Genomic DNA, 14,182 nt, shown 5'->3' with positions numbered 1-14,182 from the left:
TAAACTTCCATCCTGGTAACTTGGATTCTGTAAATACTAATATTAGGAAGAGAGGTAGGATGTTTTAGGGATTTCTAACTTTGAGTGAGGGAGTGAGATCTGAAGGTGTTGATAGTTGATAGCAATCTATGAACATGTACACATGCAAGAAAGAGCAAATTTTTCACCAGGCTGTAATAAGAACAAGAAGATTGCGAAATACAAGGAAAGACGCTGGATATAAGGAAGGTCAAAGTCCAAGATGGAGTATAAGAGACAAGAGAAGGTCGAGGATATGTAGTGAGGAAGGTGATGTCCACAGGCATCTGAAGGCGAGAATAATCATCCCCTAATCGAACACGCTAAGCGAAAAGGATCAAAGAAACCGTCCGGGTGAAAGAAAGCAAAGAACCCGTCAGGCGTTAGAAAGGTGGAAAGAGGAAGAGAGAAAAGAGGAAAGGGAAAAGCTTCTGAATCATGACTTCGGAGCGCAGGCCTACAATGCCATGCCATACCCAGCAGTAGTCGGATGACGGCCCTCAAGAGATGGGCTTCGGCGACCATGGTGGGATTCTTGGCTGTAACTGCGGTCATGCGCGACACCGTAGTCGGCATACACCAGGCGCTCCTTGCTACCAGCGGAGTCGGGCCGTGGTGGGTTATCACGGTAAGACTCGTAGGGACCATTGAAGTTGAACTTGCTCACTGCGGAGAAATCCCTTCTTGGTGGGTGATCAATCAGGAGTGAATCGCGGGCGTCCAAGGGAGTTAGGTCATCGAGGTCACGGTTTGCCTTCTCTGCCTCCTTTCTGCGCTTTTCGTGAACGTTCTCGCGGAACATGGCGATGACTGCATTGACGACGATCAGGATGGCGAGGAGGCCAGTCAGGAGAGACTGGATGACGATGAGGACGATGCCAGTTACAGTCTTGGTGGTCTGAGAGAGTCCCAGCTCATCGACAAAGACCAACACGCAAACGACTGACAAGACCCGCACGACTTGGATAGTGATTTGGATTCCTGTGGTTGATTTCCGGGCGTAGGGGCGGTTCCATACTACAAGACCCAACAACAGAACCTCACATACCAATTGGCCGGCACTTTGGACCAGTCCATGGCCCTGTGCACCGGCAATGATACAGCCCTTGACCAAAGAGTAAATGATGACGGGCACAAAGAGCCACCAGAAATCTTTCTTGAGATTGTCGTAGAAGAGACTGTACTTGCGCCAAGTATCCTTGTCGTCGTAGAGACTCGCAGTATCTCCTTCCAACTTCTTGTACTTGCGGGCCATTAAGAAAATGCGAACTGCAAAAAAGGCTAGGACGGATGTAAAGACAACCAAAGTCACGGCGGCTAACAATTTGGCAGCCCACGAGTCACCGTTCTTGAGCTGGTAGACACAGTACATCACCCAGATGCTGTACAGAATAAGAATCATGTTGGTGATAGTCCGGGCCATAATTCCCCAATAGTCCTTCCGGAAGTTGGTAAGCTTCTGGGGGAAAGTGCCATAGAGAGCCCACAACTCCAAGATAACCTTGAAGAGCAAGATTCCAACAATGACAACACCGACCACAATCGCAAAGATCAACAGCACCGTCATGAAAACGTTGGCTGACGGAATCATCAATTCCTCGGCAAAGGCCTTCATCCCGCTCACCGTGCTGTCGCTGGTGTCATTAGAGTCAGATCGAGCGACCAGCTTCACCGAGCGGCGCATCATGTCCAAGCTACGCTTCGTGGACGAGGAATTCGTACTGGATATGCTACCCAGATAGGAAACACTGTTGTCGGTAAGGTTGCCGCCGGTAGCTTTTCGGAAATTGTCAATCGATTCCTGCAGGCCATCCCAGGTAACAAGGCCGGTACTCCAGGCAAAGTTCCTGGTGAAACTAGAGTAGACAGTGGGGTAGCTGACACTAAGCATGCCATTGGTGGCCATGCTATGGAACCAACCCATCACGTCTCCAAATCCAGGGCTGGAAGTGGAGGCACCCGGGTGTGCGCCAACCGCACTGACAGCAGAGACACCACTGAAAGCAAGGGCGCCCGCTGCGATACCTGCCGACGCCCATGACACGGCCTTGAGGCTTGTTGATTTCCCATTCGTCAATGAAGACTGAACACACGCAAGTTCTCCACCGGAAGACGATTTCAAGACAAGTTTGGCCTGGCCGTCGAGGTCGGGAATGTTGAAGACAATGGAGGGGATTTGGGACGCGTAGCTTTCGGAGACGGTGTAGGTGCCTTGAGCGGAGAAGTCGCCGGATGGCACTAGCACACAAGTTAGGTTACTGTCGACGGTCATCTATTCAGAAGATCTGCTGCAGACTCACCTGGGCAGAGGGCAGCTACGTGGAACTGATCGCCGCAGGGATTAAAAGATTCGCTGTAGATTTGAGTGCCGTAGGCTGTCACGGTCAGTTCGGCGGTGACTGTTTGTTCTTCCGAGCTGGTACCAGCCAGTTCGTAGACGAGTGCTCTTGTTGAGCGACTATAGGTGATTTCCAAATTGGTGATATCGATGCTTGAGTCGGTCAAGCAGAGGTCAAATCCCTTGGTGCTGAGAGTGTCGGCAGCCAGCACATTAGGCACGATGCCGAGACCCAACAGGGCCCAAAGGAGGGATCGCATTGTGGTCCCAGAACCAGAGTATATAACGAAAGATCGAGTTAAGACGTAAGCATGAAGAAAATCGCCGATGGTGAATTATGAGATCGGTTAAAGAATGGCGATCAATGGGCGCAAGAATATCGCAGGATCAACCTAGCGATAAACGGGGAAAGCGACAGGGGTTAGAGAGAGTGACAATTAAAGATCGAGGTTAAAGAGAGTGGAAGAAGGGAGTCTGGGAAGTGAATCAGAGCCCCTTCATGGTTTACGGAGTAGAAAGTCTCAAGTTTCTCCCTAGAGGAGATGAATTCGAACCCCCTGAACCCACATGATTGGCTCTAGCCCGTTTCAGAGTCTAGACTTTCCCCCCTTTCCCCCCCATTTTCTTCCCTTTTCATTCGTTCTTTTTTGACGCCCAACTTATTCTTTGCATCGAATCATTTCTTCGGGTTTATTCAAGTCCATCATTTTAAGAATTGAGTCAGACCTGTTAACGCCGTAGAGTTGTGGTTTGTTGATAATGTGATTATTTACTCAATAATGAAGTCAAAGTTGAATAGATAAGTGGACTCAACCATGGTTGACTTAAAGAGCTAAAAGAGTATAATGGGCCCAAGCCCGCCGCCACAATAAAACCTCCTACGCAAGGCAAAGCCCACTTTGAAACATTCTCTTCATATTTGTGTGCCCTACAACGTATCCCATCCATACGTCAAATGCAGAAATTGGTCTCGCCACATTCGAGTTCAAGTTACGTGTCGATCTGCGCATCGACTCGGTTCTAGGCTGTGGATCTTTCAAGATCTAGATTTTGACATGATTGCGCGTAAACGAAAATCTTTGTCTACGGAGGACGGAATACACGGAGACACGGAGACTCGGAGACAAGTGGGAAATCCTGCACAGAAAGACCTATCAACCTGAGACATGAGCCAAGCGCCAGCCTCATCCTTAAACTGATGTGGCGCTTATTGTGGAGGCTAACCGTTTGGTCGACTGGAATTTAATATAAATGCCGCTAATTTCCTGAGTCCATTACTCTGTACGGTGGACATAATTTAATGTTACTTGATTCTTCAATATCATTTCTACAGTACGTTCAGCCTTAATTCACTACTTTTGTCGAGATAAACAACTGTGGACATTCGCTTCATAAACTCACCACGTCTTTCCTTCCAAGCTTCCAAGGTTTACATTTGTTCTACCCCGAGAATACCAAGTGCTCGTATTCAAGCTTATTAAATCAATGTTGATCTTCCAAAAATACTCTCAGATGTGGACCTGCATTATATCACTTTCCAAAACAAGGCTCTCTGTCATCCCTAGGGTATCACCGTAGTATTCTTAATATTTCTACATGCTGTCTGGACAATCTATTGTGAGATGTCTCAAACTTTGTATGTGTCATGACAGCTGCCAATAACGGATCATTTCTGCCCTTTGCTTTGCATTTCTCGCATAGCTGCCCTCGCACTGCGACTTCCACCCAACTTAGGTCCCTTGGGTCCTTCAGTCTTCTCGGTCGTGGTCCGGGTTGGCCGAAGCCGTCGTCGGGATTGGATCGCATCCATGAAGTCTAGACGGAACTTCTCGGCAATGCGATCATCCGCGTCTTGATCATCCCCAACCCCTTCGTCCTCTGGTTCATCGTAAATTTCCACTGAGAGAGTTAGCAGAGGCGGTAAACAGAGGGACTTGGTTACTTACGTCTGCTTTCACGCATCACCTGTTCCACAAGGCGGTCGCGTTCGATGTCAGCGCTGGTCCGTTGCTTGCGGTTGCGCCATACTTTATCGGCGCCAGAACGGCCAGGCCGTTCAGGCTCATCAGAGTTTGGAGACTCCTTGTCACCCGCAATCCGTCTCCGGGCAGCTTCGGTACGCGCAATGTTCTGCATTGTAGTCTCCTGACCAAGGTCGATTTCTTGTAACTTGCCCAGCGAGGCAGGCGCGCGCTGCTGATCAGGTATTGACGCTTCGCTCGCATTGTGTGTTTCAGCCGATTGAGAGGCTTCAGAATTGTCTAGTAGTGGGTTGCGTTGGGATCGCTTAGCCATCTCGGAATCTATATAGGCCATCCTTATCTTGTTAGTCGGGTATTGATCGGGCTGCGCCGCGCAAAATAAGGCATCATACATGTGCTTGTCCACGTCCTCCGACTGGCCAGTATATGTCGTGAACCGGTCAGCCATAGCCTGGATTCTGTCCGCCTCTATTTCCTCCGCAGATGCCAAAGCTGTCTGACGATTGCCGTTCTTGGATCGTGATGTGGCTGAGAAGCCTATGCCTCCTTTTCGAGCTTGATGAGGGCGCCGTAGACGAACGACATTTGTAGGCTGTGCGGTCTGATCTTCGTCCCCTGTGGACAGAGCTTCTGGCGTTTGGTTGTCATTTCTGCTTGGAGTGTCGGCCTCAACAGAGTCTGTATCATTTGCGCGTCGTGGGATAAACTTGCGTCGCTTCGAAGGCCGAAAGAGTAATTCAGGTGCGGTGTCCGCTTCATCCATTTTAGTGGTGAATAGAGTTGGTGATGAAAGGAAAAGAATGAAAGCTTGCACTGTAGGTGAGGTCATGTAGTGCCAAGCGGACCCAATCGGTTCTCTCTCCGCCAAAGCTGCTCCCGCACCGAAAAGACCGCTTCTTCCCCTGCCCTCCCTTGTCTTCTGCGCGCGTGGTTTCCAGGCCATCTAACCCCTTGGTCTGAACAATTCCTTTTGGGCTGCTTTGTCTTTTTGCGCTATCGCCATGAACCCCTCCAATCCGCCCCAAGCTGCCGAATATGGTGGAGGTACGTTGCCTTGCGCGATGCGCCCGATCTTCCTAACAGGGCCTGAATATCGACAAATCCCAAACCAGATGCTAACTTATGTCACTCTCAGATGAAGTCTCAGCCATTGTTCTCGACCCGGGCTATTCGACCATCCGCGCTGGCTTCGCTGGTGAAGATGCCCCCAAATCACTAGTTCCAACGTATTACGGCAAGTACAACGCCGATGGCCAAGAGAAGTTCATTTACGGAGATGACATCTTTGTTACCCCGCGCCCTGGTCTTTCCATCCACAACCCGATCGGCAGAGATGGCATTGTTGAGGATTGGGACATGGCAGAGAAGGTATGGGAGTATTCGTTCACTTCGCGACTCACAGGCGCGAAAGCAGGCAATCCATTCCAGAATGGACTGAACGATATCCCCAGTGAGGAGCTGCCCACAGAGATGGAGGTGGAGTCGGAAGAGAAGCCTTTGGCGGACAGCCCATTGTTGATGACGGAGCCTGGATGGAACCCGGTCAAGGCACGCGAGAAGACCATTGAGATTGCCATGGAGAAATGGGGCACCCCAGCTTTCTACTTGGCACGGACTGGTGTGCTTGCATCGTATGTATCTCACAGATGATCATCAATACCCAGCGCGGCTTGCTAATTCCCTACAGTTTTGCTTCTGGTAAAGCCTCTGCTCTCGTGGTGGACATTGGCGCTTCGAATATCTCCATCACCCCGGTTCACGATGGCATGATCCTCAAGCGAGGTGTGCAGCACTCCCCGCTAGGTGGAGATTATATTTCATCCCAGATCCGCGCACTGTTCAAGAGAAACTCTCCGCAACCCATTACTATCACGCCGCACTACCTGATCAGCTCCAAGAGCCCCGTCGAGGCTGGCCAGGAACCCCAGGTCCAATTCAAGACCTTCGCTGCCGACAAGGCACCAGATGCGTCCTACCGCGCCCTTCTGGAAGAGCGCACCCTCGCCGAGTTCAAGGAGTGTGTCGTCCAGACCTGGCCCGGACCTAACAGACTCTCCGCCACCGGTCCCAACGGTGTTTCCAACGAAGACGCCGCTCGCACATCCCCCGGCCGTCCGTTCGAGTTCCCCGACGGATACAACCAGGTCTTTGGCTCCGACCGGTTCCGTGTCGTGGAGTCCTTATTCGATGCTAAAGCTCACATCCCTGATCCCGACTCTCCTTTCCCTCCACCCACCCCCGCCCAGACTCTCCCTGAGCTGATCAAGGCATCCCTGAGCGGTGTGGACGTGGACCTCCGCCCCCACCTGCTAGGCAACGTCGTCGTCACCGGCGCCTCCAGTCTGCTCTACGGCTTCGGCGACCGTCTGAGCCATGAACTAATGGCTCTGTTCCCCGGTCCGCGCGTTCGTCTGACGGCTCCCGGTAACACTGCCGAGCGCCGTTTCGGCTCCTGGATCGGAGGAAGTATCCTGGCCAGTCTGGGTACTTTCCACCAGATGTGGATCTCCAAGAAGGAATACGATGAGCACGGCGCGAACATTGTAGAGAAGCGCTGCAAATAGTTGTCTGTCTTCATTCCTTGATCTTTGTGTTTCCATGGGCTACGTATTATGAACTGTGTCCATGCTGTTGGTCATTTTCTGGGCGTTTACTGCTTAGGCGCGAGTATGCGGATTTAGGCTCGGCCGTGGGTCTAAAAAATGAATTCTAGATATTTTTAGTCCCAGTTCGAATTCAATTATTTTGTACGACTAGTTGATTGTCCTTCAGAATCGAGAGATGATTCGCTTCTGGTTCTGGAAGTATAAGAAATGCATGTCAAGAATTATGGGTATAAACAAAGGCAATCGCCAAGGATTGCAGAAATGGTATAAAGATTAGAATGACGGAACCAGCCGTCACCAAAATCGAAGCTGACATCCACATATACATATCTCAATGTCAACCCCGCGCACACTCCACAGCCCTAGCCCTATACTCCCCCGCCACAGACTCAATCGTAGCAGAAGTAGTAGTCGTAGGAGTAGGCGGCAAAGCCGGAAGCGCCGTAATAATCGACCCAGAATCACAATCTGAAATCTCATCCCCTCCACCCCCACTCATTTGCACATTGACAGTGCCACTCATCTCCTCATCCAGCGCCATCTGGACGGAAAGTACATGAATGCGCGGCGACATCTCAGGTCTTTGCTTGAACGTGTACGTATTCAGTACCTCATCTGGGACCCAGGACATCTGTTTTTCGTCCGGTGCGTCTGATAGATCTGAGCGTGCGCGCCAGGCGTTAGGCGATTTTGCACGGAAGATACTGCAGGGCCAGTCTTTGGCGGATTTTAGGGTCCGGCTGCATGTTGCTGATTTTGTCATGGCGTCCCAGGCTTCGACGACGCGGTCGGTTTTGAGGAATTGGGAAACTTGTTCTTTCATTGTGTCGTAAGTTTCTTTTTCTTTTTGTTTCTCTTTCTCTTTCTCTTTCTCTCTCTCTTTTTCTTCTCGTTCTGTGCGGTCTTGTTTAGGGCTTTGAGATGGTGATAGGGGTGGAGATTGGGGTAATGGGGGTGGAGGGGGATGGTTTATGGATTGCTGGGTTCGGGGACGACCAGTGTTTGTCCATAGCGCTTTAAGCTGTTCCATGGAGACACTGCGGGATTTCAGGGTCCGGTCTGGAGCCGTAGCGGGGCGATTCTGCGTAGTATCAGCCTTTTCGCCTTCACTAAGCGATCTTTTTGGGAGGAAGGGCTTGGATAGTCTTCTGCTCAATCTGCTTGCTGTTCTTGGACGAGGGACTGGTGGTGGGGGAGAAGTGGAAATGGAACTGGAGTCCATGGCCAGGGCACTACACGATTTTGCGCGACTGAGGGCCCTGGGTATGTTACTTTCTCGCTTTGTAGCATTGGTAGTGCGACCCACATTGCCCTTTCTACCTGTTCCCTCCTCGCCCTTTGAGTTCTTTGGTTTCAGTAGGGGGTCGGCGGGGAGCGGTTTTTCGGAGGGCAGGGGGGAGAAGAGCTTTCGAACGGATCGATTGCGAGTGGGTTTAAGGGGCTTTATTGAGCGCACTTCTTTCCTGCTTGCTACGCCGACTCGGTGTTGCATCTCGGTGACTGCTAAAGCGAGTTGGGCGAGGGCCTTTTGGAGGGCCATGCCGCGACGGCGGAGCTTGGAGAAGGCTTCGAGCCAGCCTTCTAGGTTGTCCATCATGGCTTGGTAGAATGCTTTAAGGCTGTGGGATTCGAAGCAGCCTTCTTCTGATAGTTGGAGGAGGTAGTGCCACAGAACACTGATTGCTTCTTTCCCTTTGAGCAAATCCCGGATGGTATCAGTGATGGCAAGTGTAAACCGGTCAATGGCATGCTCAATCTGATCGTGGTAGGCGATCAATGAGAGGCGAAAATTGCGATCCTCGAGCATCTGATCGAACAAATGTAAGTTCCCTAGGGGAAGACTCAGATATTGAATCCTCGTGCGGACATCCATGTGAATGATCAGAAAATCCTCTGTCGTCCTCTGCAGAAAGCCATCCATTTCATCAACATGGGTTTGCAGGATCTTCATAACCTGGGGCTCTGATTTGGCGAGTCGCCTCGCCAGCAGATGGACTCCAAAGACCATCTGCGAGATGAGCTTCCAAAATGGATGATATCTGAGCGTGTCAGCCCTCACACTTGACTCATGTCCCTTATCTGGATGCTCACCGTTCAGAGGAGCGTTGGCGCCATTTGCGACCACAGAGTCGCTCATACTCATCATTCTCCAGTAGATCGCGCCGACGGGATTGTGGATCGATATTGACAATCCATTGACTCGCGGAACGATCATTGGTTTCGCGAATCGACTCCTCAAAGGGACCTTGAAGTTGAGCGATCGGATGTTCCGGTGAGGGTTCTGTGTCGTGGGACCCATCTGTCGAGTCCTCGTCGGAAGTGGGAGTTATGGGACTAACAGGACTGCGCCCATCGGTATCCAAATAGCTGGGGATGAGCATTTTGAAAAGCTGCGAGAATCACAGCGTGATCCCAGTTCGATATATAAGAAGTCCAGACTTTGTATCGAAAATTTGATCCGCAGTTATGCGCCTGATAATTACAGCATAGCCGGGGACAGTTGGGTATAAAATCGTGATCGGAACTAAGTCATTTTGGAGTGGAGAAAAGGCTGGAGGCTGAGAATGAAGGCTGAGGTCGAAGGCTGATGTTGCAAGGCTAGAGTCTATAAGGATCTGATTCACGTCAGAGATGAGACAAAGACAAAAGACAAAGACAGGTACGAATACAAACCTGAAACGGAAAAGCGCCACAAGACCCAGTTGAACCACGGATTCTCACGGTTTCAAGGTTTCAAGGTTTCGGGGAGAAAAGAAGGGAAATATCAAGTATTTAGAGATTGAATAGATATTATTTGCACGTTCGGGTGAGATGGGGCTTAGTTTTCTGTTTTTCTGTTTTTCTCATTTTCTCTTCTCTAATCCTCTAATCTCGGTTGGGAAATCTGTTTTCCTTCGAAATTTCGTCAAATTTCCCCCTTTCAAGTGGATCCCCCTGTCACCCAACCTCGTTCCATGGTCATAACCCAAAACTGACAAATGGCCATCCATCTCGGAAAGGGTTTCAAAATTAGAAGAACCAAGTGACGATCACGGTACAGCCAACTCACCAAGGGGAACACTCACGAGTACGCAGAACACAATTTCGGATTCCCGGATGACGATCCCCATTCGCTCTCCACACGAGGGGCAAAACTAACCCGATTTCGTGTCGTATTCCGCATATCTAGAGTTCTAGCCCCGGGACTGAAAGAGATCAGATATGATCAGCAGTTTAATTTCACAAACTCCTAGACTTAGTAGCTACCTGATGCGATCTCGATAATCTACTTCCACAATCCAATGCTACATGTCTTGTTAGAACAGGAAGGTACATATTCCGATTAAGGACTAAGTACCGAGTACACATCTACGGAACATCTGCTAAGGTCCCCACCCATCAATCCATGAATCATGTTTTCCAATAATAGCAACAAGGCCACCTGTAGGACTTTGGTTGCCACTTCGGAAAGCCTTGCAGCGTCGTATACGGTATACCCATGACTTGTCATATGTCCCCAAGGATGGTACAAGTAGGTATTACATCCTGTGATGCTGTAGCTCTGGGCGTGCAGCTAGGCACCAATGCATATAGTCCGAATAGATGTCGTCAACAGCTGAATCTTGCTATCGCCCAGGGAAAGAAAGGGCTAAATGGTAGGCGGGAAACAGACGAAATGGTCAAGATCTGTTTAGAAGGAGAGAAAGAGAGAGAGAGAGAGAGAGAGAGAGAGAGAGAGGAATCTAGCTGGAGCGAACGGAGGTCACCTGATTCCACACTCCAATAGTGTTTTAAATGGAACGAGATGTGAAGCAATATGAGATCAATCTATAGTACGTCAGTGCTGAAGCTTGATGAACTGTTCATGTGGATGATGCTTCCCCTATTTATCTGAAACGTGGAACCTTACAGCTCAGGCTCACATACAAGCATCGAGTCTAGTCCAACCATAACTAGTTAGTTACTTATGTACCCCTATCTTGTCCATTTCCCAGTCTAGATTAGTTGGTGCAAACGGCGCCCTCTTAATCCCCACTTGATCCACTCTGTACAACGGCTTTTGTTCTACTCAACCTCTTATTCGCTCAATACTTTCTTCTTTTGTTTCTAGCCTCGGGACCGATTCCTTTCTGACACTTGCTAAGACTTTTTAAAGTGGGATCTACTAATGTCGAATGGGTTCAACGGCGCCTGCGCTAGGACTGCTCGTTTTGTTTTGATTTGCTTTTTCTTATCCTCTTCGTCTTCACTCTTTTATTGATCTATTTCCTGACATGTTTTGATCTTATTTTACGTCCCGACGGATTCGGAATAATGTCCCTCATTGATGAATCTCGACAATGGGAGTTTCGGGCCGTGACTATTATCATGACTGCGCTGGCCGCGGTCTTTGTTGCTTTACGATTTCTGTCCCGCAAAGGTAGACTTGGGATTGATGACTATGCAATGCTGGTAGCATTGGTAAGTATTTAGAATTGCTCCTACATACTTTGTATCTAACCCAGTGCAGTTTTTTCTATGTGCGGATGCTGGTCTCAGTTTGACCTGTAGGTTTATTGACTCCCACATGGACTCGGATCTAATAGTGCACAGTGATACAGTATGGTTTGGGACTACATGCGAGCGTTCTTTCAACCCAAAGTTTGGTGCTGATTACCAAAGTGGGTTTGTGATCACCATCTCCCGATCTAGCTAACGTATCATAGTTGTTGATAGCATATGAATGTGTCTACTGTACCACTGTGGGCGTCATCAAGATTTGTGTTCTTTTCATGTATATTCGCATCTTTCCTACCCGGGGGTTTCGCGTTGCCACCATTACTTTGGGAGTAGTGATTGTTGGATGGATCATTGCCATTGTTTGCATGAGTGTTATTCAATGCGCTCCTATCCAAAGGGCGTGGGATACATCGATCTCGGGAGTATGCACCGACACGAAAACCTCATTTCTCGCAGATGCCGTGCCCAATATTGTCATCTATATCGCCATCCTAATGCTACCAATACGAGCTGTGTGGAAAATGCACACTACCGTTACGCGCCGCCTCTCCATTGCTGCCGTTTTCTTTCTGGGCATCTTGTACGTTAGAATCCAGCATCATGAAGATACGAAACTGACTGACCATCTTTAGCGTTGTTTTTACAAGTGCCTATCGTCTCGCCACGCTCTTTACATACAAACCCACAGATATTTCCTGGACGCTCGGCAATGCATCCATGTGGACTGTGATTGAGTGTTCGAGTGGGATAATCGCAGCTTGCGTACCAACCCTTCACCCGTTGCTGGAAATAATCTCAAGTCTTCCCAGAGGCTCCCAGATCCCAACAGATGTGAAGATCTCGGGTAGAAGGGGATCTACAAAGTTGGCTTTTCGGCCTCCAGATGAGCTATTGGGAAAACCGATGGTTCAGCTAGTAGTGACACGGCCCGATGACTTGGGAGATGATGTGCCCTTGAATACTATCATGGTACGCCGGAGCATGACATGGCATGAGTCCAATTGTGGGAGGAATTGCAGATCACCACGTCATTGGAAATAGAACTATTGAAACAACTTTCGATTTCACCATATAGAATTTACATTGGATGGCTTTTTAGACAGAAACCTGATCATATCTAGATAATATTTATTTTATAGCACAGGATGGATCCAAATCAGTTTCACCACTTCGCTCATATAGAATCTATCTCGGACCCCAGTCTGAGACACACTAATCCATTTCCGGCTTAAGCTTAGCTTTGAATCCTGAATTGTTTTGAAAGACACCATCATGTGTGTACTATATCGTCAATTAGATGTAATTCTCTAACCAAAATACTAGAATCTTGCATCTTGAGCTTGCTAACGACGTTTCCATCTACTCATTCTATTATTTTACTAGCGAGGCTTGATAGAGCGGTGAGGTTAATATCCTTCAAAAAGTGCGCATATGGGCAATTCATGATAGGACATACTTTTGGGAAGTACATTAAATGCCAGAAATACCATGTAAACATAAACTCCTAAATACATTTATTATCTACGCATCCATATTCAGCGCGTTCGTTAATATTCACTATCAATTTACCACTCTCTAGCTGTTTCCTATTCCTCATCCACTTTTCACTCCCCTTTAATCTCCCACATCGCTGTTAATTTCCATATCAACAATGTTTCGGAATTAGATAAAGGGGTAGGATTGTTGAGGCAGAATATTTACTTCTGCTTAGTTAAAGTTGTTTTGTAGCGTAGCTGGAATGCCGCCCAGGTATGTGGATATTTATTCGACGAGAGCAAAAAGGAGTTATCGATCTGCAGAGCTCATATTTTGTAGCCCTTGCTTTATTCAGCCGCACTATTCAAGTATGTGGCTATGGTGATTGTCCTATTTCATATAGAAGCCCTCTACTGTCCCATGCAATGCCCTGAATTTGGTCTCAACCCTATTTTCCGAGCCGATTTCGAAAGACAACGCGCGTAAACATGAAGTTCTTTGCAGTTCTCTCTACGGTCGCTTTTGCCGCTTTTGTGGTAGCAGGACCATTGCAAGCCAATAGTCAAGGTGGAAACGAAGTTGAAAAAAGACAAGTAAGTGCTTGACCCCTCTGCTGAAAAGATGACTTGGGAATACAGTATAAAGGCTGACGGAGATGGGATATCGATAGGATGTAAGTGCTCGACCCCTCTGCTGGACAGATGATTTGGTCCTTTGGAGATGTATAGGCTGATATAGATGGTGTCTGGATAGGATGGGCTTGTAAGTGCTTGACCCCTCTGCTGGAGAGATGACTTGAATACATAACCCTGGAGGCTAACAGAGATGGAATATGGACAGGTTGTAAGTGCTTGACCCCTCTGCTGGAGAGATTATTTAGAGATATATAAGCTAATGGAGATGGAATATGGATAGCTTGTAAGTGCTTGACCCCTCTGCTGAAAAGATGACTTGGGAATACAGTATAAAGGCTGACGGAGATGGGATATGGATAGGATGTAAGTGCTCGACCCCTCTGCTGGAGAGATGATTTGGTCCTTTGGAGATATATAGGCTGATGGAGATGGGATGTGGATAGGATGTAAGTGCTTGACCCCTCTGCTGGAGAGATTATTTGGAGATATATAAGCTAATGGAGATGGAATATGGATAGGTTGTAAGTGCTTGACCCCTCTGCTGGAGAGATGACTTGAATATATTACCCTGGAGGCTAACAGAGATGGGATATCGATAGGGTGTAAGTGCTTGACCCCTCTGCTGGAGAGATGACTTGCATACATGTA

At 48.5% G+C, this 14,182-nt stretch overlaps 5 protein-coding genes across 5 annotated transcripts; 2 read left to right on the top strand and 3 right to left on the bottom strand.

Moving 5' to 3' along the window:
- Positions 1-475: 475 nt before the first annotated feature.
- Positions 476-2,616, bottom strand: N7520_010803 (transient receptor potential ion channel family protein; the record flags this gene model as incomplete). The annotated part of the gene is made up of 2 exons (XM_057144736.1): positions 476-2,256; positions 2,319-2,616. 2 exons carry the CDS (start codon positions 2,614-2,616, stop codon positions 476-478), a joined length of 2,079 nt encoding a protein of 692 aa, XP_056990490.1.
- A 1,406-nt stretch (positions 2,617-4,022) lies between these two features.
- On the bottom strand, positions 4,023-5,101 carry N7520_010802 (telomere length and silencing 1 family protein; the record flags this gene model as incomplete). The annotated part of the gene is made up of 2 exons (XM_057144735.1): positions 4,023-4,255; positions 4,303-5,101. 2 exons carry the CDS (start codon positions 5,099-5,101, stop codon positions 4,023-4,025), a joined length of 1,032 nt encoding a protein of 343 aa, XP_056990489.1.
- A 238-nt stretch (positions 5,102-5,339) lies between these two features.
- N7520_010801 (actin family protein) lies at positions 5,340-6,902 on the top strand (the record flags this gene model as incomplete). Its single annotated transcript, XM_057144734.1, has 3 exons — positions 5,340-5,382; positions 5,474-5,969; positions 6,026-6,902. 3 exons carry the CDS (start codon positions 5,340-5,342, stop codon positions 6,900-6,902), a joined length of 1,416 nt encoding a protein of 471 aa, XP_056990488.1.
- Positions 6,903-7,281: 379 nt separating this feature from the next.
- Positions 7,282-9,325, bottom strand: N7520_010800 (uncharacterized protein; the record flags this gene model as incomplete). The annotated part of the gene is made up of 2 exons (XM_057144733.1): positions 7,282-8,983; positions 9,036-9,325. 2 exons carry the CDS (start codon positions 9,323-9,325, stop codon positions 7,282-7,284), a joined length of 1,992 nt encoding a protein of 663 aa, XP_056990487.1.
- A 1,912-nt stretch (positions 9,326-11,237) lies between these two features.
- N7520_010799 (uncharacterized protein) lies at positions 11,238-12,464 on the top strand (the record flags this gene model as incomplete). The annotated part of the gene is made up of 5 exons (XM_057144732.1): positions 11,238-11,384; positions 11,434-11,470; positions 11,517-11,584; positions 11,630-12,003; positions 12,056-12,464. The coding sequence occupies 5 exons, from the start codon at positions 11,238-11,240 to the stop codon at positions 12,462-12,464; spliced, it is 1,035 nt and encodes a 344-aa protein (XP_056990486.1).
- Positions 12,465-14,182: the final 1,718 nt, after the last annotated feature.

This window comes from Penicillium odoratum, assembly GCF_028828045.1.
Source record: "Penicillium odoratum strain IBT 22623 chromosome Unknown utg000008l_segment0_segment0, whole genome shotgun sequence".
NCBI lineage: Eukaryota > Fungi > Ascomycota > Eurotiomycetes > Eurotiales > Aspergillaceae > Penicillium > Penicillium odoratum.
This window is presented reverse-complemented; position numbering and strand designations above follow the sequence as displayed.